Source organism: Procambarus clarkii, chromosome 92, assembly GCF_040958095.1.
Source record: "Procambarus clarkii isolate CNS0578487 chromosome 92, FALCON_Pclarkii_2.0, whole genome shotgun sequence".
In the NCBI taxonomy this organism is placed as follows: Eukaryota; Metazoa; Arthropoda; class Malacostraca; order Decapoda; family Cambaridae; genus Procambarus; species Procambarus clarkii.
In genome coordinates this window covers 4,065,630-4,088,751 of record NC_091241.1, presented here as the reverse complement: position 1 = coordinate 4,088,751, position 23,122 = coordinate 4,065,630, and the positions used below count along the sequence as shown (strand labels likewise).

General features: G+C 40.0%; 1 protein-coding gene across 9 annotated transcripts in view; it reads left to right on the top strand.

The window, feature by feature from the left end:
* The window catches only part of LOC123775147 (transformer-2 protein homolog alpha), a 38,154-nt gene extending 15,486 nt beyond the window's left edge, over window positions 1-22,668 (top strand). For 2 of the 9 annotated variants that reach the window (XM_045770066.2, XM_069319172.1), the window contains exons 7-9: window positions 955-1,145; window positions 3,827-3,969; window positions 12,434-22,668. In XM_045770066.2, the coding sequence (XP_045626022.1) occupies window positions 955-1,145; window positions 3,827-3,963 (328 nt within the window). In that variant the 3' untranslated portion in view covers window positions 3,964-3,969; window positions 12,434-22,668. Of the gene's footprint in view, window positions 1-954; window positions 1,146-3,826; window positions 3,970-11,513; window positions 12,412-12,433 lie in introns of those variants that run through there. The other 7 variants (XM_045770065.2, XM_045770067.2, XM_069319173.1 and 4 more) reach the window with 5 other exon arrangements.
* Window positions 22,669-23,122: the final 454 nt, after the last annotated feature.

The window sequence follows — 23,122 nt, the reverse complement described above, 5'->3', positions numbered from 1 at the left end:
GAAAACATGGTAACCATAACAAAGATGACTGCCAGTAAGAGGAAGAACAAGACAGCAGAGATAAATTTTGATGGTCTTGATGATATTAGCAGATGGAAGAGATAGATATTAATACCTCACAACAGGTTGACAGAAATAGGTCATTGTAAAGAATCATTTGGTTACAATTAAGAACTTGAGCAGCAGTAATGAAAACTCAGAAGCAAATTCACAGCTCTTGAAGGTCAAATTTGGGAATTATACAAATATAAGAATCACTTGGAACTAAAGGAAAAGTCTTGGAGGAGGAAAATAATGTATTGAAAAAGCTCTTGAAGTTAAATCAAATCGAGATGTGGAGGAAAGGAGAGGTTTGGCAAGGAAATTCAACAAGGAAAAGAGAGTTTGTCAGAAAAGTTGGAGGAGGCTACACAGGATATAGGAAAGTGCAAGAAGGGTATGCAGCTAACCCATGCACAAGTGGCGAGAGAAAGTACTTTTAAAAGCAGCTAAGAAAGTGACCGAGTAACAACAGAAATTTGGAAGACCCCGTCCTACATCTTCCAGCAAAGAGCCAACACAATGTGTACTGAGGATAAACCAGCACAATCCAATGCAGTATGACCCAGGAAGCTGCCAATATTGTCCATGGGATGAATGCAAATTTGGGCTTTGAGGAAGAGCCAAAGCCAATGAGCTATGTGAAGGAAATTTCAGATGAACTATGTGAAGGGAAGACTCTTGTATGCTAACAGAGGTCTACCCCACCTGTGTACAAACAAACAAATTTGTATATTCAAATGTACCCATCAACTCGAACATTAATGCAAAGACTAGCTGAAATAATTTGTTTGAAAATTATAATGTTGTAATAATACATAAATTGTTTTTGTGCATATTACATGTTGGTTAAATAGTTGAATATGCAGTTTAGGGTTTAAATATTTAAATTTTTAAATAAACTAAATTCTTCAGTTCTGGTTATGGAAGACGTGGAGGTGGTGGTGGTGGTGGAGGCGGCGGCGGTGGCGGTGGTGGTGGTGGTGGCGGCGGTGGCGGCAGATACACTGGTGGGTATGGTAGTCGAAGGCGCTCGCAATCTCCCTATCACAGAGGCCCTCAACCACGACGGTCATATCGATCACGATCACGATCATATTCTCCACGTGAGTTAATCTTTATTTTACTTGTACCAAATGTGCTGCTCATTCTGTACACTTTTAATTTTCTCTCTTCCATCTCACTTTCTCTGCACTATCCTTTTTCCTTTTATCCCCTTTATCTTAACATTTTGTTTTCTTAACGTGTTTGTGTGTATGTATGTATATGTGTGTGTGTAAGTCACAAAGAAATTAACGTGTGATGAACAACGTGACAATGTCTGATCACGAAGGAATGATTAAGACGGGAATATCTTATAATTTAGATTAGAATATCTTTTATTTAATATATAGACAGGAGTACTTTTATATTTAATAATATATCTTCAGAAGGATGGATTTACAATTCAGTGGTGTGGATCTATAGGCAGAAATTAGGTGAGGTGAGAAACAATGTCTGTAATGGGATATTAATTGTAAATTCATCCTTTTGAAGATGTATTATTAAATACGCAAGTACTTCAGGAAATTCCTGTGTTCAATCGTTTCTTTGTGGTCTGATATTGTCACATTGTTCATCACATGTTTATTTCCAAGCGATTCACACACACACACGCAAGCGCACGGGGTAGTGTGTGCAGGCCCCGCAGCTGAGTGGACAGCGCTCGGGGGGGGGGGGGGGGGGGGGGTCTTACTTTCTAATGGCCCATTTTCGATTCCTAGCAGAGGTGGAAATAAATGGAAATTTCTTCCACCCTAATGCTCTTGTTCACCTAGCAGTAAATAGGTACCTGGAAGTTAGACAGCTTCTACTGGCTGCTAACTAGGGGATGTGTGTGTGTGTGTGTGTGGTAGAGAGAAATATGCAGGACCAGAAAACAGAATTGGTTCAACAGAAATTGTGAGAGGGCCAGAGAGAAAAAGACGAGGCTTCAATATAGGGAGAGGCCTAACCTACAAACATACTAGCATTACAAACAAGCAAGATATAATTACACAGCAGTGAGAAGAGAAGCAGAAAGGAGCTTTGAGAAAGGTATAGTTGACAAATGTAAAACAGATCCAGGTCATTTCTATAAATTTATTAAAAGCACAGTATAGGCTATATTTCATTAAAAGCAAGTTGTTCCTTCTATAGGCGAAGAAAATGAATCACGGAACAACTTGAATCATACCCTAACTCAAGAAATACGAAGAAGGTTAAGTAGAGAAATAGAAACAATTGAACTAAAGCTACAAGAATCATACAAAATCCAAGAGACAAAAAAAGCAAAGGGCCATCAGTGAAATAGAGAAATCCAAAATATTTTTTCTCCTATGCAAAATCAAGATGAAAAACTAACTCTAGTATCGGGCCCTTGCGAAAGGGAGATGAAACTTTCACAGATGACAACAAAGAAATGAGCGAAATACTGAGAAATCAATATGACTTTCTTCAGCAAACTGCTAAACACACTGAAGATTGATAATCCATATGAATTATGGATTGGATGTGATGCCAATATCAAATCATTTATCAGATGTCACCCTATCCCCACTGGGTTTTGAATAAGCCATAGACAGTATGCCTATGCACTCTGCACCAGGCCCTCATTCTTGGAACTTTATATTCATCAAGAACTATAAAAAATCGCTTATCACAGGCCCTGATGGAGTTTCACCCTGGGTGCTGCAAGAATGTGCAACTGAGCTGAGCATTCCACTCCAATTAATATTCCAGACACCTTGTGCACAGCAATCTTAGTAGATAAATGGAAAAAGGCAAACATGGTACCAGTTTTTAAAAAATGGTAGTCAAGAGCAGCATGTAAATTATAGACCCCGTCATTAACAACTGTGGTAGTCAGAACACTAGAAAAATAGTTATAGTTAAAATTGTTAAAAGTTAATATTAAAGTTTTCTAAAATATTTAGAAAAAATAGCCAAATGGGTTGAATACCTAGAGAGCAATAACATAATAATGGACAGACAATATGGTTTTCGAACAGGAAGATTCTGTGAACAAATCTACTTAGCTTTTATGATAGCCACAAAAAAAAAAATACAGGAAAGAGATAGTAGGGTTGACCGTGTGTATCTGGGCCTGAAAAGGGATTTTGATAGTACTACACAAGAGGCTGGCCTTCTCCTTAACCTACTATTTTCTCTTATGATTTTCATCTCTTCTGCTGCTCTGTTCACCCTATATATTTCCTGTGTGTGTATACAAATATATATATATATATATATATATATATATATATATATATATATATATATATATATATATATATATATATATATATATATATATATATATATATATATATATATATATATATATATATATATATATATATATATATATATATATATATATATATATATATATATATATATATATATATATATATATATATATATATATATATATATATATATATATATATATATATATATATATATATATATATATATATATATATATATATATATATATATATATAATATTAAAATATATATATATTAAAATATCATGCATTCATGCCAGCTTGCATACATATTGTTGGATAAAGATAAAGATGGATAAAGATGCAGTAAACTCCCACATGTTTATGATTTTACTGCTGACAAATTTAGATTTTCTCATATAATTCCAGCTGGTTTGCTTGCCCAAAAGATATTTTTGCATTAAAAAACTGATAAATAAAACTAACATGTATTGATAGGTTTGTTTAATATTATACTGTGTATGGTACCTGTTTAGTGGTGGGCCGATCTCAAGCTGTTCACCATGGCAACAGCAACCAAGCACGATCTCATCCTAGTTCATCCACCAATCACATTCAAGGCAGAGAGACAACACGATCTGGTCTTGGCCTGAAGCGGTCCATTGTCCGTTAAAATCATGTGAGCGTGCCCCTGTATTACCATACTTTTGTGTGCTTTGTTTCCATTTAAATTAATAATATGGCTATCCCTCAAAATCATAGAAGTTGAATAAGAACTTCTCCATGTGTGTCAAATTGGAAGGAAAATTAGGTAGAGGATGCATGCTGAACACCCTCTCCAAGTCATACTCTGCCTTGATTCAAGAGTGCTCACTTTGGATGTACAGTACTCTCAAAAACTGCTACTCAGAACATCAACTACATGCACCCAGCAAGGGAGAACTTATGTTGTGATTATATGAAAAGTTTTACATCATCTAATTTTGGGCAGTGAAGCATAAATATCATGCATGCTAGTGTGGTTATTGCAGATATTGTATTAGTAAAAAAGTTGTAGTACTGACTGCAATCATTCTTTACCCCAAGACCTTTTTTCTGGGTGAAGTCCCTTATTGCTCCCTGAAGCTATATTGCTGATATAATGCCAAACTACCAGGTGCCATGAGTCGTGGAGTATTTTCCTCCTACTGGGAACCACGAGCAATAGAGCAGTAACACTTAATAGACTTAAAATTGTCAGTGAATTTTAATTATGTTCATCATTGTTGGTGATGCACCCACAAAGTCAACAAAACATATCACTGCTGGTTATAAGGAAAGAATGACGCCTCAAAATCGTCACAAGAACTCTCATAACAACATAGACAAATGCTGGACCTTGTATGGGGCTCCTGGTTTGCTTTGTTTTACCATTTTCCAGCTGCCTTGTCCAGGGTTCATCGTTGCCATTTTTTGGTGTTGAGTGGGCCTCGGGTAACTCGACAGTTGCTTGAGCAGTTGTGCCAGCATGAAATGAATAAATCCACAAGGGCCGTGACAAGGATTCGAACCTACGTCCAAGAGCATCCCAGACGCTGCCTTAATCGACTGAGCTATGACATGGTATAAGAATTACAACCAGAAACTCTACTGAATTTACCGAGTGCTCTCGGGGAGCGTCTGGGATGCTCTCGGATGTAGGTTCGAATCCTTGTCACAGCCCTTGTGGATTTGTTTATTTGATACATCACGCTATTGCGATTTGTGTGTGTTTGCCAGCATAGTTTTATCCTTTGGTAGGTATGGCTTTGGCTGCTGTTCTAGTATTTCAGGTTCAGTCCCTTTCACCAAAGCCACAATAATTTGGTGCGGGCCCCCCATTGGCCTTCTACCAGTTGCTGCATCGCCAGCTTCCTCTACCGGTTTTTCGGGATTCAGTTTCTGGGTGCCTTCCTCCGCCCTTGCTCTACGTCTTTACAGATGTCTCTGCTCTGGGTTGGAGCTTTGTAACTGGTGCTCACGAAGCCTGTCAAGTCAAGCCTGGCCTCGGGCCGGGCTTGGGGAGTAGAAGAACTCCCAGAACCCCATCAACCAGGTAACCAGGAAGCTGGCCAGGGTCGTTGGGCTCTCACACTATGGTTCAAAAGTTTGTGGCATGTGCTGCAGAGAATTCAGATTCCTCCGGGCTCTGCACTCTGGCTCCAAATGGACTGTTCCTTTGTGGTTCATTGTCTCAACATGAGGAGTTCTCTTCAGTCCCTTGCCCTTTGGAAACTACTCCCTTGTCCCTTGTTTGCTTTGACTAGCTCTTCTGCTGGGTTCTCGGGTTTAGCTCTTGGTGCTATTCACGTCTAAGGTGTGTCCAACATTCTTGCTGAGGGCATGTCCCAGTTCCTTCCTGTCTCTGGAGTGGTCTGTCGATGCTGTTTCTTTTCTTAGGCTTTGTCAAATGTATGGGTGCCTGCAGGTGAACCTATGCATCAGCGTGAAATAGGCACCTTTCTTTATGTGCAGCCATTCCCTGATAGCAAGACCCTCATGGTGGATGCCTTTCGGTTAGACTAGTTGAGATGGGAGGGTTCCTGTACCTCTTTACTCAAGCCCAGCTGTTGCTCTGGGTCCTAGCCAGGTTGGAGTCCTACCAGGGGAATGTGGTCCTTCTGGCTCCTCGGTTTCAATCACTGTTTGCTTGGTGTTTGAACCTGGGCATTTTTAAATGGCTCTGCCTCTATCAGAAGGTTGGCCTGGTGACATATTTTGCTGGTTTGACCTCAGTTCTTCACATCTGGTCTTTTTGACACGTCTTTACCGTCATCTTTACAATGAGTAAGTGGCTTCTTTGATAGGGTCCCACCTGCGTTCCTTTTCTCGGTGACAGTATGAAGTTTCGTGGCACTCCTTTCACCACTTTCTTTCTGGCATTATCCTGACAGCGACACTGTTACCATCAACATGGCAACGAGAAGTCAGACTAAAGAACTAAAGGCTAAACGGAAGATGATGCTGAAAAAGGAACGGCAGCAACAAGAATATAGCCAACAAAGAAGGAAGAACTTAAACCGATAAACAAACACTACAAGACTGGATGAAAAAGAAAGAGTAGAAGAACCATTATCATAAGATAGCTTCAGGGAGCCACTGGGGTTCGCCCAGAAATTGCTGTTTCATTACATTCAATGCTGGTTTTTCATTGTCCTGTTCACCATCTTCCTCTAATTTAGTGTAGGATGTAGTGCTACCCCTCACAGCCACCCATGGTGTACAGGTAGTTCCTCAATACTACTCATTTCCGAGTCAGAATCTCCACCTGAGGTTAGAAATTCATGGTCATTGCCCGATAACTGTTCCTCTTCATAACTAAGGAACACTGTCCAACTCGGCAATAATTTCAGCCTTGGATGGAGATGCTTACCTCTCATGTTTCTGCTCAGCATTTTGGAGCTGAATGTGTGTGTATCAGCCATGGTCGTTACAGGGAGAATGATGCCCTAGGCAGGTGCATGGACCTGCTGAGTTTTTTTTAATGGCATACATCATCTAGGGTCTGAGAAAGCTAATGACATACCCATAGAAATGGCAGGACTTTGAATATGACGTTGTACCTTAAATCATCATCAAGCTATCGGAGCCTATGGGTTAACTGCTTGAGAGCAATTAGTGCAGTGTAATGGTTAAGTTGAAAGTCATTGCTGTTGGGTAATATCTTGGTAGGCCTTAACCATACTGTGGGGTAATCTCTTGGTAAGACTTAACCATAATGTGTGGTAATATCTTTGTAAGACTTAACCATACTGTAGGGTAACATCTTGGAAAGATTTAGCCATACTGTGTGGTAATATCTTGGTAAGACAACCATACTGGGGGTAATATCCTGGTAAGACTTAACTATACAGTACTGTGAGGTAATATTCTGGAAGGATTTATCCATTCATATTGTTAGGATGTTTGTATTTATACAAATTTAGCATTTTCTGAGTTTCTTGCTCTGACAGAAAAGTTTGGAAAATATTTTGTTGGGGTGTAAAGCTCTCGCATTTGTTGAACTACCGTTGTGTATGTATATAGAAGCCGTTATCAGCATGTAATAAATATTCACATATTGGTCTTCAGAAAATAACTAAGAACCACATTCATTTTTGTTTTTCTCCAAAGAGTTTGTATATTACATTTATTCCTTTACATACCTGTCTTTCCTTGTCCCAGGTCATGGCTGGAAGGTGTTTAGAATACTGTTCCCAGGGTTCCTTTAGATCTATAGTAGTCATTTTATTTTTCATAATTGTTTTGTTCCTTTCAAAATTCATGGTGTATCTGTGTCTGGAGAATATCTTTGCATATTGACTCATTTCATTCATTTATTATGCACCTCATACCAGTCAGTCTTCATGGTGAAGACAGTAACAGTGCCACAAGAAGTTCTGTAAAAGCCAATTACTGAAAAAAAGGGAGAGGTTAGGTAGTATATTTAAATTTTGAGTGGGGTCAAACTGTCCGGATGTTCCTAATTTGTGTGAATTACCTACCAGAGCCAGTGAGCTCGTACATGTTTGCAGATAATGCAAAACTGATGACGAATGAGAAAATAGATGAAGACTGCAGGAAGTTAAAGGAGGACCTTGACAAACTCCATGGGTGGTCAAACAAATGGCTGCAGAAATTAAATCCCACCAAGTGTAAAGTAATGAAGATGGGGTAAGGGAGAAAGGAGTCCAGACAGTATAAGAATTTGAGAGGGATATAATGCACACACACACACACACACCGGACGCATGCACACATAGGATAACACCGGCAGTGTATAAAACTGGCAAATATAAAAAATACTTTAAGAAACCTGAATCAGGACTTCAAAGCATTCTACATCTTGACCACTTCACCACTGAGACCAATACTGGAATATGCATCACTGACATAGACTACATCTTGTGAAGCATATAGCCAAAATTAAAAATTAAAATGTTGGCAACAAGGTTGGTGCCAGATCTAAGAGGGGTTAAGCTACAATGATTGGCTAACGGAACTAAATCTCAGATAGTGGAGAGAAGGAACGGAAGGGATTTGATTACAAAATACGAGATGCTGAGGGGAATAGCTAAAGTGGATAAGGATAGCCTATTCAGACAGAAAATAGAACAAGAGGACAAAGAAGCTGGAAAAACAAATGGGATGTCAGGAGGTACTCATACCCAGTACAGGTAGTTAGCAGTGGAATGTTATTAAAAAAGTTGTGGAAGTTGCCTCCATCCCGATTTGACAACGAATTTGAAAGTCGGAATAGTTAAATTGAAATGCAACAGGTACAAGGCTAATAGGTGGGGGCATAAAGAGCTACATCTCACTCCGGGGAGCCGGTCGGCCGAGCGGACAGCACGCTGGACTTGTGATCCTGTGGTCCTGGGTTCGATCCCAGGTGCCGGCGAGAAACAATGGGCAGAGTTTCTTTTACCCTATGCCCCTGTTACCTAGCAGTAAAATAGGTACCTGGGTGTTAGTCAGCTGTCACGGGCTGCTTCCTGGGGGTGGAGTCCAGGTCGAGGACCGGGCCGCGGGGACACTAAAAAAAAAAAAGCCCCGAAATCATCTCAAGATAACTCCATAGACATTAATAGGCAAATACACCACCCCATCTCTGCTCCCTACACCACCTACCCACTTCTGCTGCCTACACCACCACCACCTACCCACTTCTGCTGCCTACACCACCTCCACCTACCCACTACTGCTGCCTACACCACCACCACCTACCCACTTCTGCTGCCTACACCACCACCACCTACCCACTTCTGCTGCCTACACCACCGCTGCCTACACCACCACCACCTACCCACTTCTGCTGCCTACACCACCGCTGCCTACACCACCACCACCTACCCACTTCTGCTGCCTACACCACCACCACCTACTCACTTCAGCTGCCTACACCACCACCACCTACCCACTTCTGCTGCCTACACCACCACCATCTACCCACTTCTGCTGCCTACACCACCACCACCACCACCTACCCACTTCTGCTGCCTACACCACCACCACCACCACCTACCCACTTCTGCTGCCTACACCACCACAACCACCACCTACCCACTTCTGCTGCCTACACCACCACCACAACCTACCCACTTCTGCTGCCTACACCACCACCACCTACCCACTTCTGCTGCCTACACCACCACCACCACCTACCCACTTCTGCTGCCTACACCACCACCACCACCTACCCACTTCTGCTGCCTACACCACCACCACCACCTACCCACTTCTGCTGCCTACACCACCACCACCACCTACCCACTTCTGCTGCCTACACCACCACCACTACCACCACCACCTACCCACTTATGCTGCCTACACCACCACCACCACCACCACCTACCCACTTCTGCTGCCTACACCACCACCACCACCACCACCACCTACCCACTTCTGCTGCCTACACCACCACCACCTACCCACTTCTGCTGCCTACACCACCACCACCACCTACCCACTTCTGCTGCCTACACCACCACCACCTACCCACTTCTGCTGCCTACACCACCACCACCACCTACCCACTTCTGCTGCCTACACCACCACCACCTACCCACTTCTGCTGCCTACACCACCACCACCTACCCACTTCTGCTGCCTACACCACCACCACCCACCTACCCACCTCTGCTGCCTACACCACCACCACCACCACCTACCCACTTCTGCTGCCTACACCACCACCACCACCTACCCACTTCTGCTGCCTACACCACCACCACCACCTACCCACTTCTGCTGCCTACACCACCACCACCACCTACCCACTTCTGCTGCCTACACCACCACCACCACCTACCCACTTCTGCTGCCTACACCACCACCACCACCTACCCACTTCTGCTGCCTACACCACCACCACCTACCCACTTCTGCTGCCTACACCACCACCACCCACCTACCCACCTCTGTTGCCTACACCACCACCACCACCTACCCACCTCTGTTGCCTACACCACCACCACCCACCTACCCACCTCTGCTGCCTACACCACCACCACCCACCTACCCACCTCTGCTGCCTACACCACCACCTGCCTACCCACCTCTGCAACCCGTTCTCGCAAATTCGTAAAGTCATTATTGACTTATTAACTACGTGCATAGGTGATATACTAAACATAATAGATACCCTTAAAAAGATTCATAGAAAACACCGACCTTACCTAACCTTGTTAGTATCTTAAGATAAGCATCTTATTGCTTCGTAATTACAATTATTACTTAACCTGTACCTATTATAGGTTAGGTAATAATTGTAATTACGAAGCAATAAGATGCTTATCTTAACATACTAAGTAGGTTAGGTAAGGTCGGTGTTTTCTATTAATCTTTTTAAGGGTATCTATTATGTTAAGTATGTCACCTATGCACATATTAAATAAGTCAATATTGACTTATTAAATTTGCGAGAACGGGTTGACCTCTGCTGCCTACACCACCACCACCCACCTACTCACCTCTGCTGCCTACACCACCACCACCACCTACCCACTTCTGCTGCCTACACCACCACCACCTACCCACTTCAGCTGCCTACACCACCACCACCCACCTACCCACCTCTGCTGCCTACACCACCACCACCACCACCACCTACCCACTTCTGCTGCCTACACCACCACCACCTACCCACTTCTGCTGCCTACACCACCACCACCACCACCTACCCACTTCAGCTGCCTATACCACCACCACCCACCTACCCACCTCTGTTGCCTACACCACCACCACCCACCTACCCACCTCTGCTGCCTACACCACCTGCCTACCCACCTCTGCTGCCTACACCACCACCTGCCTACCCACTTCTGCTGCCTACACCACCACTACAATTTTGACATTTATTACAGTACATTCACTCTATTCATAAGGCTCAGGAAATTCCAACTACTGTCTGTACTACTAGAGATTGTTGTAATGGTTGAGATATGCCAGCCTGTGGATGCCTTTGTTGTTGGTATTCATAAAGAATATCTAGTTGTTGCTAGTCTTGGAATGCAGTTGTCTTCGAAACTGTACCTTAGTTTCATCTTCCATTGCTCCAGTGTCTTCACTGTTTTAATTCCTTGGCTTTTTCCATGGAATAAAATACAATATCTTTATTTAAGGTGCATTTTGTATAATAGATTATACTGTAGCTGCTGTTAGTAATTTCAGAATAACACATAATTTTAAATAACATTTATTACGCCAAGTTTTATCCCTTTTCAGGTCGCTACAGCCGGTATTGAGGTGTCGGTCTCGGTTAGACTTAGCTGTTACGGAAATTTTATCCTGTTGCCAATGTGGGATAGAAATTTTAATTGCATACAAATGTGTCAGTAGCTGTAGACTTGGCCATTGGAATGCAATCCCATAAGGTTTACATATGTATGATTAAGAGGAAGTCGTTGCAAGTGTCATGCTCTCAGTTTACTAAATAAGAAATGGTGCCAACAATTTATGTTGTGTGACTTTTTATAAACTTGCCACATTTCCTATATAGGAGTAAAAGTCTCAGCTTGACTACAATCTTAGTACATAAATTACTTTGAGGCATATAATTTGTAGACCTACAACACTTAGATATACAGTATGAAGTTTTTGTGTAATGAAATAGTGGTGATTGTATCTTGTACAGATTTTCCCAAAAAAATATTTTATAGTTTTCTGTGCTTAAAGTAGTACTTGAAATGGAAGTTTTATAGTATTAATTAACTTTAGTCATTACAAAAGTTTGGTTATTGTATTTAGTTTTTGGTGATACACATGTTACGGTTTCTACACAAAAGGTGGTTCCGATGTTTTAAGATTGTGTTGGAAATAATTTGGTCCTGTGATTGTTATAACCATAACAAGTAACTGAGTTATGTTATATACCTTGACATGTTTGTAAAGTTTTTGTTTCTATTACCATATTCATATTGAGTAGTATTTGTTTTGATACTCATAATGTGAGGAGTAGTAAAGGAATTAGCGATTGTTCATATCTGGGAAAGTGTGTGTAGACTAGGCGTGCACCAGCAGGAGAACCTCGTGGAGAGCATACTTCTGCCGATGCCTTACTTCTAAGCTTGTACAAGGACAAAAATATTTGTGGTTTGCTGCATAAATAAACAGATGTTAATGCTATTTTCTTTTGTCATCCCAAGGCTTGAAGAATGGAGTATTGGTGAATATTGGAAGATAAAGAAATCTTAATGAATAAGAAGAGTAGAAGCACTGGCCGGGGGTCTTTGGGGAGCGTTGGAGAAGAACTTTTGGCGAAGAGAGAACAGGCTGGCAATATTCTTCACTCTTTTAAAGTCAACCAAGAAATGGATTGGTTACAAGCTAGAATTGAAAGATTCATGAAGCATGTGAAGATCTCAAACGTTAAGAATTTTCTGAAGCTCGAAGGGGCAGTTGGCGAAGCTTACCAAGAATTCACTCTTGATTTGAAGAAGGAGATAAGGTGGGGAAAGGGTAGCGGACAAGATAAAAAGGGAAGTAAACTTGAAGCACAATCAAAATCTGGGTCAAGACGAAGGAAGGCAAGAATTTGCTTCAGATGCACAGGGCTTAGTGTGTACTCGCATCGTCCTTGACACCCGTCTTGCTCATCCTCACGGGCGAGTGTCAATACTGCCACTGAGGTAATCATTCATCTCCATTATGTTGGACAACCTTAAATGACACCTGAATTTTTGTTTTCAATATATTTTTAATTTTTATTCCTCAAAGAATATTGATAAAAACAAGCAAAGGTTTGTCACATTGAGCTTAATTAGTAAATTCATGATAAAACACGCTCATAAGATTTAAAAAATGTTAAGTTAGATATTGCAATTGATTTGGTCAATAAGTGGGCGGGCCTTAGTTCGAAATGCTGGAGAAGGAAAAATTACGGCTTCTATTTTGAGATCACAGTCTTCATGAACGTTTTATAAAGTACAGTACAATCATTCACATTTAAACGAGCATTTAGTGGAAGTCTTCTCTTTGTGGCGTTTATTTTAATTAACACAAAAATCTTATTCCATTAAAACTCATAATAATGATTCTTCCAAATAAGGAAGCCATTTTGGAAAGAAACTAAGGATTGATGCTTGAAATTCCAGCAAAGAAAGTTGGTACTGAAGTTTAGAGTGATGATAAAACAGGTCATGTACCTTTGAAGATGATCCCAGGTGAACCATACTTGGTTCTATATTATCATTGTGTATCACAAACAAAATTACGATTTTATTTTGCTGACTTTATTTTAAAGTCTGTAAACTCAGAAATGAATTAAACTGAAATGAAAGTGGAATATTGCAGCCAGATGAACAAAACATTTTTTATTGCTAATTTATCTTTTTTTTCCAGATAATTTATCTTCATGTTCTGAAGAGGAAATTAATTCAGAAGATTTTTTTTACTGTATTGAATGTAGTGCTTCACGTCGCAAGTGGTATAAAAAGGTAGCTTGATTTGCGGGATTTGTTAGTCTAAAGCCACGAATAACAAATTAAGATTATTTTTGTAAGTTTGGTGCAAGATCTTTTTCTGTAATACGTAAAGTAAACGGGCGGTGCTAAATAGTCTTCTCGACTTGGTGCCTTCGTTCTATAATTACTGCACTTGCTTATGTTCCTGTGTAACACCGGTTCTCGTTTTATCATATAGCTTGGATTCTCATTTCTAGAGACAGAAAACCTGTTGCACTTATCTAGGTCCTCATAGGCCAACTACTAACTTTTCTCACAGTGCAACCCACAACAGATTCCCACCATAACAGGGGCCTGACGGCCAAGTGGACATCGCTCGGGATTCATAGTCTAGGGTCTGGGGATTGATCCTTGGCGGAGGCAGATACAAAACAAATCTTTCACCCTGATGCCTCTACTCACCTAGAAGTAAATAGATACCTGGGAGTTAAACAGCTGCTATGGGCTGCTTGCTGGGGGGGGGGGGATCAGTTGATTGACAGTTGAGAGGCAGGCCCAAAGAGCCAGAGCTCAACCCCTGCAAGCACAACTAGGTGAGTACAATAGTACTCACTGATAAATGAGGAGAGGCTTCAGATGAAAGGTTATGTGACCAAATGTGTGTGTGTGTCACCACAAAAGCTGAACCAGGGTCCATTCATTTGCAAAACGGTGCCACTTGTAGCATAATATTTTCTCCATTTAAATTACAAAGTGCTCACTGCCCTGGGTGGTACTGCATGTTCATGCAATCACCATTACCACTACTTGTAAAACAATTGTCAAAATTAATAATGACAGTTTTTGTCAGTAGCTGCGTGTACCAGATTTTCTCTACTTGACAATGCAGAGTTCTCTACTGTCATCACCGTAGCTTGCACATCACCACCATCACACTCACCACTAGCATGATCACCCCCTATAACTAGCACCAAGAACACTAAAAATTGCAGTGTCACCTTTTTACCAGAACTGGTATCTTGCATCAAATTTGGTAGACTAAGCAACTGTGATGATGAGTGTCAGTGGTGCAGCATTGTGGAATGTTACCAGTCATTTTCCATACTCTTACTTTTGTTCATCTTCTGATGAATAATTGTGAAGTTTACTGTGTGTGATATTGGGTGTTCCTCTTCATCAGCAAGATCTTCCAGCTCTTGCAAACTCTGCAATTTTGTAAAGTGTTAATGGTCATTCAAATATTTAGCCTACACACACACACTCAGAGCTTGATGAACGTGATGAGATGTGGTGGGCAAATATATACTGATGCCCAGAAAGGAATCTAGGGTGCGCACACATTTGTTCCTATATACAGTACACTTCATAAGTATACAGTTCCCTCCTCCTCCTCCCCCCACAACAAACAATACTGTACATAGGATATTTTTAGTTATTATTTGTTTTCTACCACAGATGTGGCAATGATGTTACAATGCTAACTAGCACACACACATTTTCTTCTGTTCTCCATAAACAGGGTTTATTTTAGTCCATGTAAAAGGACTTTTTCATAACTCTATAAAAGTGTTATTTTTAATCCCTGACAAATATGAAAAAAAAATTAGGTGAATGCCACCAATTTTGGGCCAGTAACCATTCCAAATGCATCCGCTGGAGTGGTCAAGACGGCCAGGATGGCTATAACTCGCCAACCACTGATGCTAGACATTATTTATGGCTCAACATTTGCAGAATTGTCATGTTTCTATACGTGATGAACTTTTTCTCTTAGTGCAAGAAGAGAGTTATTGGGAAAAAAAATTGGCATTCCACTGTTGGTAAAATTGGTGAAAATCACCTTCTGTCAGTGGACTATTTATCATCCATCATAACTTCATTCACCTACTATTTACCGAGTAACATTTCCTCACCTACTTATTCACATTTTGTAGAGGATTTAAAATGTAACATGACATAGGTATGCATGGCTCATTGGTTTTTATTTAACTAGAACTATTCCCAAGAGACCTGAAAACTGGTTGCTAGATGGCCAGTTCAGTAGTGTTTATCGACCCTTTAAAATCTGTATGGATGTCTAACCATCATTCCATTGACAAGTGCATATAAAAATTTCCTTTTGGAGTTGCATCTTCTTATAAGTTAGAGGAATGTAATCTTTTGATAAATTGGACCGTCTCTTCTTTGAAAACCAGCAATGTGTGCTGACACGCAGTCACCAACTTAACATGCCTTTTAACAAACTGGTTGTGACATGGACGGTTGAGCTGTAACGGTTTCACTTGGCATTGCTCTATATCGAAATCAGTCAAGTGCCAAATGGCTGGAGGCTCTTGATTAATTTTTTTTTAATGAACCACACATTATGGTAACATTTTGTGGTTAGATTTAATGCTGGCATTTGGAAGTGCCATACATTGATGTTTCCTTATTCTCCAGAAGAATCTTCCTCCTCATTAACAAATTCACCTTTAAAATTTATGTGTGGAATACTGTAGTTACAGGGTATTTAACAACCGAGTTCGGAAATACACTTGAAAGCAGAATTACACCAGAGATGCCAAATTCGATGATGGGTTATCCAATGACATGTAGTATCGATGGATTCTACAACCTTATGTTAAACACCATGAATGAACAATAGGACCAACCCTCAGATATTGCAGTTCACTGTCAACTGTTCCCAAAATAATTGCCAAATGTATCCTGTAGGCATTGTATTGATCTGTATTCAGATCAACAACAACAGAATGTGGCAGCTCTCAAAACTGGTGGTTTGATTTTTGCTTGGATTGAGCAACTGGTCAATTTGACGTATCTTAAACTTTTCCCAGTTGGTTCTCTGAACGAGTGTGGGGTATTTGTGGTTACATCAAGTCACAAACACAACTTGGTGGAAGTATGTTAGTATGTAGAAGGCAAATAACGCACTGAATTGGTTTATCTAACATCCTCTTAAGCCTCAAATGCAACTATTGCATTTACTGTCATCAGGAGAAAAATAAGAAGTAATATTCACCTGGCTCCCCAGTACAGTATACAGTAGTGTTCTTCAAGTTGCACTGAGTTTAATAGTTTCCTTGAGGGGAACCCCTTGTGGCTCCATGAAGCTACTTATCGCTGATAGTGTGCCACCTACTAGGTCACAGTTTGCAGAGTTCTCTATGGCCTACTGTGATGACGAAGACAGAACAGAGGCACAGTAGGCCTTCCCAGCCACCAGAACCAGGCTGTGTTTACTTACTAAGTTGCTTTTGTACCTTTATTGAGGAATGCAGAAACAAAAAGAGTATACCTCAAACAGGATGTATTCCTTTTAGATTCAACAGCACATTCTCTCCTTAGGTTCAGCATAGCATCACAGTGCTAGGGTGTCCCGTTTGGTCAATTCCTTCGGGACTTGGAATTTCCCTGCAGGTTTGTTGGTCTTCCAGTTTGGACCCCATCATTCATACGCTCGCCTTATGCGAGTTTCAGGGCTGCTTGTTGGCCTTGTCATGTGATGCCTCCAAACTTCCTGTTGGATCGGTGATACCCCTCGGCCCTGAGTCATGTGTGGATTGCTCTTCCCACATAAGAAAGGGAGATGGAAGAGATGACAAAGAAATGACCGAAATACTGAGGCAACAGTACAATTCCATTTTCAGTGAGATTTAATCACACTGAAGATTGATATCCCAAACGAATTCGTGAATGTGATACCAACTTCAAATCATATATTGGATGTCACCCTAACTCTACTTGATTTTGAGGTAGCCAAAGACAGTATGCCTGTGCATTCTGCACCAGGCCCTGATTCCTGGAACTCCGTATTCATCAAGAACTGTTAAAAGCTACGTTGCAGGCCCTAAAAAGAATTTGAAGGTGGAGCATAGATACTGGTGTTATCCCTGACATACTAAAAACTGCAGAAATAGCACCACTCCATAAAAGAGGGAATAATGCAGAGGCATAAACTATAGGCCAAGAGCACCACCATTCTACATCATAAAAATTTTGTCAAGATTGACAAGATTCACAAATCTCATGGAATCATAGCTGCTACATAACCCTGGACAACATGTTTGCAGAACAAAGTGCTCTTGCCTATCACAGTTGCTGGACCACTATGACTCGGATTCAGATTTTGCAAAAGCCTTCGAGAAATGTGACCATGTGGGAGCCGGTCGGCCGAGTGGACAGCACGCTGGACTTGTGATCCTGTGGTCCTGAGTTCGATCCCAGGCGCCGACGAGAAACAATGGGCAGAGTTTCTTTCACCCTATGCCCCTGTTACCTAGCAGTAAAATAGGTACCTGGGTGTTAACTGTCACGGGCTGCTTTCTGGGGGTGGAGGCCTGGTCGAGGACCGGGCCACAGGGACACTAAAGCCCCGAAATCATCTCAAGATAACCTCAAGATATGTGTTCAAGAGGAATCACTAGGAAGATGGGTCTACAATTTCCTAAATAACAAAACCCAGTGTGTAATAGTCAACAAAATAAAATCCAAGCCATCAATTGTGATGGGCTTGGTACCCCTGGGTACTATGCTTGCTATAGTACTCTCTCATTTTCATATTGGACACAAACTATAGTACTGTATTATCCCTTGCAGATGACACTAGGGTTTTTATGAGAGTAGACAACATAGACACAGCAAAGCTCCAAACTGATGTAAATTAGGTCTTTCAGTGGGGTACAGGAAAAAAATGTGGTATTTAATGAAAATTTCCAATAAACTGCTCCTGGTCCAACCACTGACCATCCCACAGTGTGTAACCTACAAGTTTCTATTTGTTGCAAGGTAAATATACGTTACATGTAAGGAAACGTGGCCAAATCTTACCCTGGCATGGAGTCAAACTTGAGATAAAATTACGGAGCTGAAATAGGTATATATAGTCTCATCTTTATGCCCTTGTCAGACCATAAATGCATTTATGGTACATACTTGCCAAGTTTTGCCAGGTCATGAGGCTGGCATCTGTTGTACCAGCCTCGCATGACCATATGGATCCATTTGTTGTGCCAGCCTCATAAGACCATATGGATCCATCTGTTGTACCAGCCTCTTAGACCATGCAGATCTATCTATTGTACCTGTCAAGCCTCGCAAGACTATGCAGATCCACCAGTCATACCAAACCAATGAAGGTCTGCTGATATGTTACATCTACTGTACTATGAATGCCTTTGACTGGAAGCATGCGTGAAGAGGGAACAAGCCTTCACATTATGAGAATACCAGCTGGTTTATTTGGTAAGTACATTCATGCTTGCTATTTGGACTCCCTTTTGTGTAACAGCTTTGTATTAATTTGTAATAATAGTTTTTAATGAGCTTATCATTATTATCATGCTCAAAGTAAACTAAACTTTCCTTTTGTTGTTGAAATATATCACATATTCATTGTTTTATCTTCATTGATGTGCTTCTGTAGTTAGCAATACTGTTTTTCCTCGGAGCGAGTTTGGAGATGCTTGTATGTATCTTATTTAATATGAAGTATACAAGGTATCATTTATAAATATAGATTTTTTGGGGCACGCATAAGAGACAGATAGATCATAGGCTATGTTTATCCCCATGTATAAATCCTCATCTCCCAACATGCTGTGTTGGGGTGGTTTTTGAGGTGGGGTATTGGTGTCAACATGAGTAAGTGATACTTGCTCATAGTAAGTGATAGGCATACACCACATTTTTGTTGTGATTCCCAGCAAATATCTCGTACTCATTTTTGGATAATATTCTTGCATCATGGTTTCCTCTCGGGTATCCAGCACCTTCTACTAAGATTTGGAAAGTCCCACGAAGAAGCTTAGGGTTATTAAAATTATTGATGATAAATGTGATATTGTGAAGGTGGAGGGTGGGTAGTCTGACTGATTGCTCTCTAACTTAGCAAGAATTTAGATAGAACCAAAGTATCTGGTTATCTCAAGTAAATATTAACACTGTCATGAATGCAAAATCCAATTATTAAGTAATGGAGAATGTGCAAGTGTATGAAAGAATGTACAATGTGTATGAAAGAAGGCAAGGTCAGCTAATACAGTACTTGAAACTCGAAGATGCCAAAATCAACTGCAAGTCATTCCATTCATGTACAGTACACTAAAGGATAGTTTGATTACTTCAGAGTTCCAGAAATGCCAACATCTTCAAGATAACATGTGAGACAGCTAAGGCTTAAGAGACCTGGGGACAGCTGTTGCTCGTCAATGAGGCGAAAGCATTTATTAAAGCTGTGGGTTGCCTGCCAGAACAAGTGTTCAATTCTGACAAAAGCATACAGTATACCTAACATGACAAATTTCTCATTCATTGTCGTCACTCCAGTTCCCATTTTCACATTGTGAGGAGACCTCAACCGGCATATAAAAGGTGAGAAATATAGTAAAAGGAGGTTATAGATAATGTTTTAAATTTTAAAATAATTCACATCTTAATCTTTAATCCCCAAGCATTTAAACATTTCCATAACATCACCATTCACATTGATTTCACTGTGAAGTTCCTCCTCTTCCATCACCATGACTACTGTTCACCATTAAGTCTTTTCTCTGACACCACTGTAAAATTTTCATCTGGTTTACTTAACTCTTTCACACACTGCTAAAAAGACTGTATCACCTGCTTATATTAAATTTGGGTAATGCATAGCAATCTGCAAACTCCATACATACCAATCACTCAAAAGTTCTCTATTAATGTGTATGTGTGTGTATATATAATTAATTTATGCCCATAAGTTCCATGTATACATTACAATCTTTCTGACATTCTTTCCTTATAAGCTGTCTTAGTATAAATGTTTGACCTTTGTAATGTTCCATTACAGAGTCACCGCTGATTAACCCTTAAACTGTGCAAAACATCATATGATGTGACATTGAAGGGGGTATAATTAAAAAAATATTTGAAATATGTATAACTATGTGAAGCCAGAATCAAATTGGTCAACAAATAAATGTCACAACTCTCAGAACTTGGGACTTTGATTTTTTTGGCTGATTTTTTCACAGATTTCAAACTCTATTTTCCTCGTTTCTTTAGGGTGATGATTGTGAATCTGTTTCCCATTTTCAACCTCTGAATATTATCCATTACCTGCAATTTTTTGTTTATAAATTTATAGAATAGACCTGGTTCTGCTTTACAGTTGTCTGCAATCCCTTTTTCAAAATTTCTTTCTACCTCTCCTCACTGCTGTGTAGTTGCTTTGTGTATCTTTGTACCGCTGGTATGTTTGGGGTTTGGCCTCTTCCTATATTGATTTCATTTTTTATATCTTTTGGTGAACAAATCCACAAGGGCCGTGATGAGGGTTCGAACAGTTGGACCATAAAACACCATATCTTTTGGTCTCTGGCCCTCACGCAATTTCTGTTGAACCAATCCTGGTTCCTTGTTCTGCATCTCTGCTTTGGTATAACTTTTTTGTGCCTTTATCATATATTTTACAAAACTTTACATTAATATCATTTACTTCCTTGCCTAGCAACAAGTCTTTTCACTTAGACTCGTTAAAAAAAAATTCTAAGGTCCCCGTAATGTCCTCTCCTGAAGTCAGGTTTTTCAACTGCTTCAACCCCCTTAATTTCTTCTAGATTATAATGCATTGCATTCTTATACCCAAAAAGACATGGTCACTTTTACCCAAGGGAGGAAGGTACTGTATATCAAATATATCTTTCTCTTTCCTGGTTAATATCAAATCTATCATGAAGGGAACATTCCCTTCCCTCATCCTCGTAGCTTGTTTAACATGTTGATACAAAGAATGTTTCCAGAATGGGGTCTACGAATCTACCGGTCCAAAAATCCTCTGTTCTAGCTTCATATGCTTCCCAGTCTATGGATTTCAAGTTGAGGTCGGCGACTACCATCAGTCATGATCTATCTTTATCCGCTTTTCCTATAATCTCCTCATTATTGTTATAGGACCTTCTTATTTATTATCCAGCTACTCCTTTGTCCATTTGTTTCTTGGCAGTGGACTATATGCATTTATGATCATTAGTTTATCATCCTGCAATTTAAAAACAATTAGTAGTCTTCATACAAATTTCATCATAATTTCATACAACTCTGCTATTATAACTTAGTTATCATGAAATGCATCAGTTTCATGTTTTAGTCTATAAGTTGCAGTTTTTGGAACAGGTTTAATTGTATCTTGCTCAACCAGAACGACAACCAGAGCACAACTCCATAGTCTCCTGAGACCGATGGATACCTACTACTCATCTCATAAAAATACTTATTTATTATAAGATTGTATTTGCAGAATGATCCTATCAAAGTGCAGAATATGCTGGAGCATGATCAAAACAAGTTGCATTTTGGTTTGGATATGGTGGTATTTGGTGCTATATTGTCATTTACACAAATACTACAAGTTCAGTGAGGAATTTCTTCCCGCATATACCCTAAAGCCTCAAAATTATGGACTGATATTTGTGTCATTAAAATAATAGTAGTATCCTTATATATTTTTGTTGTTACTCATCAAATTTTAGTAACAATATACTATACTTAAAAGTTTTCATTTGTCACACATTGGAAAGCTGTTAAATGTGCACATGCTAATCTTTTTGTTTTATAATGCCCAGGTCTCATCTGTTAAAGCAATATGATTATTTTACAGTGAACGTTGTGTCCCCTATTCTGCCTATTATAATTTTTGTGCAGGTTTTTTTATATATTTTATATTTGCTAGAGTAAAGTATTAGTAAAATAAAAGTTTTTAACCTCGGTAAATACTAAAACTTTTTAAATACTTGCTCTAAGAGTGGGATTATGTCACTTGGCATATTGCAGCACTCATATTATCTCATTATTTTGAGTGAAAAATATTTTAAATTGTCTACTAAGGCAAAGGTTTACTGAAAAAGGTTACTTTTTTCTGCATTAATACAGAGGTACGTAAATATGGAGCCACTAGTGTATTATACATATGATAAACCTAAATAAATTTAATTTTTAGCAAAGATTTTTCTGTAACCTGTATTATACTGATGATGTACCCTTTACAGCCTTTACCTGGAAGGATCGCAGTAATGTGTTTGTGTATGTCCATAATGTGTTTAACTTACCCTCAACATGAGTCCACATTGTTAGGTTTTGGAAAACCCTAACCTATGTAGTGATGGCTTTTATTATAGGTGTAATAATATTTTCTAACAAGTATTTTGGGCAATATTGATACTGCCTTATTTTCTCATAATGTCAATTTAAAAAAGACGAATGCTCCAAAATTGTTACCTTATATTTTGGATGGCTTAATCTTCATCTTCCTCATCATAATTGACTTGAGAATGGTCCAGGACGGACCGGAACGTCGTCGCCCCTTCACCTTCTAGTGTGTGGTCTGGTCAACAAGACATTTGAATTCCGACTCCTGTTAACAGGTTGAGAGCTTTCTCTTCCTATAGCACATGAAAG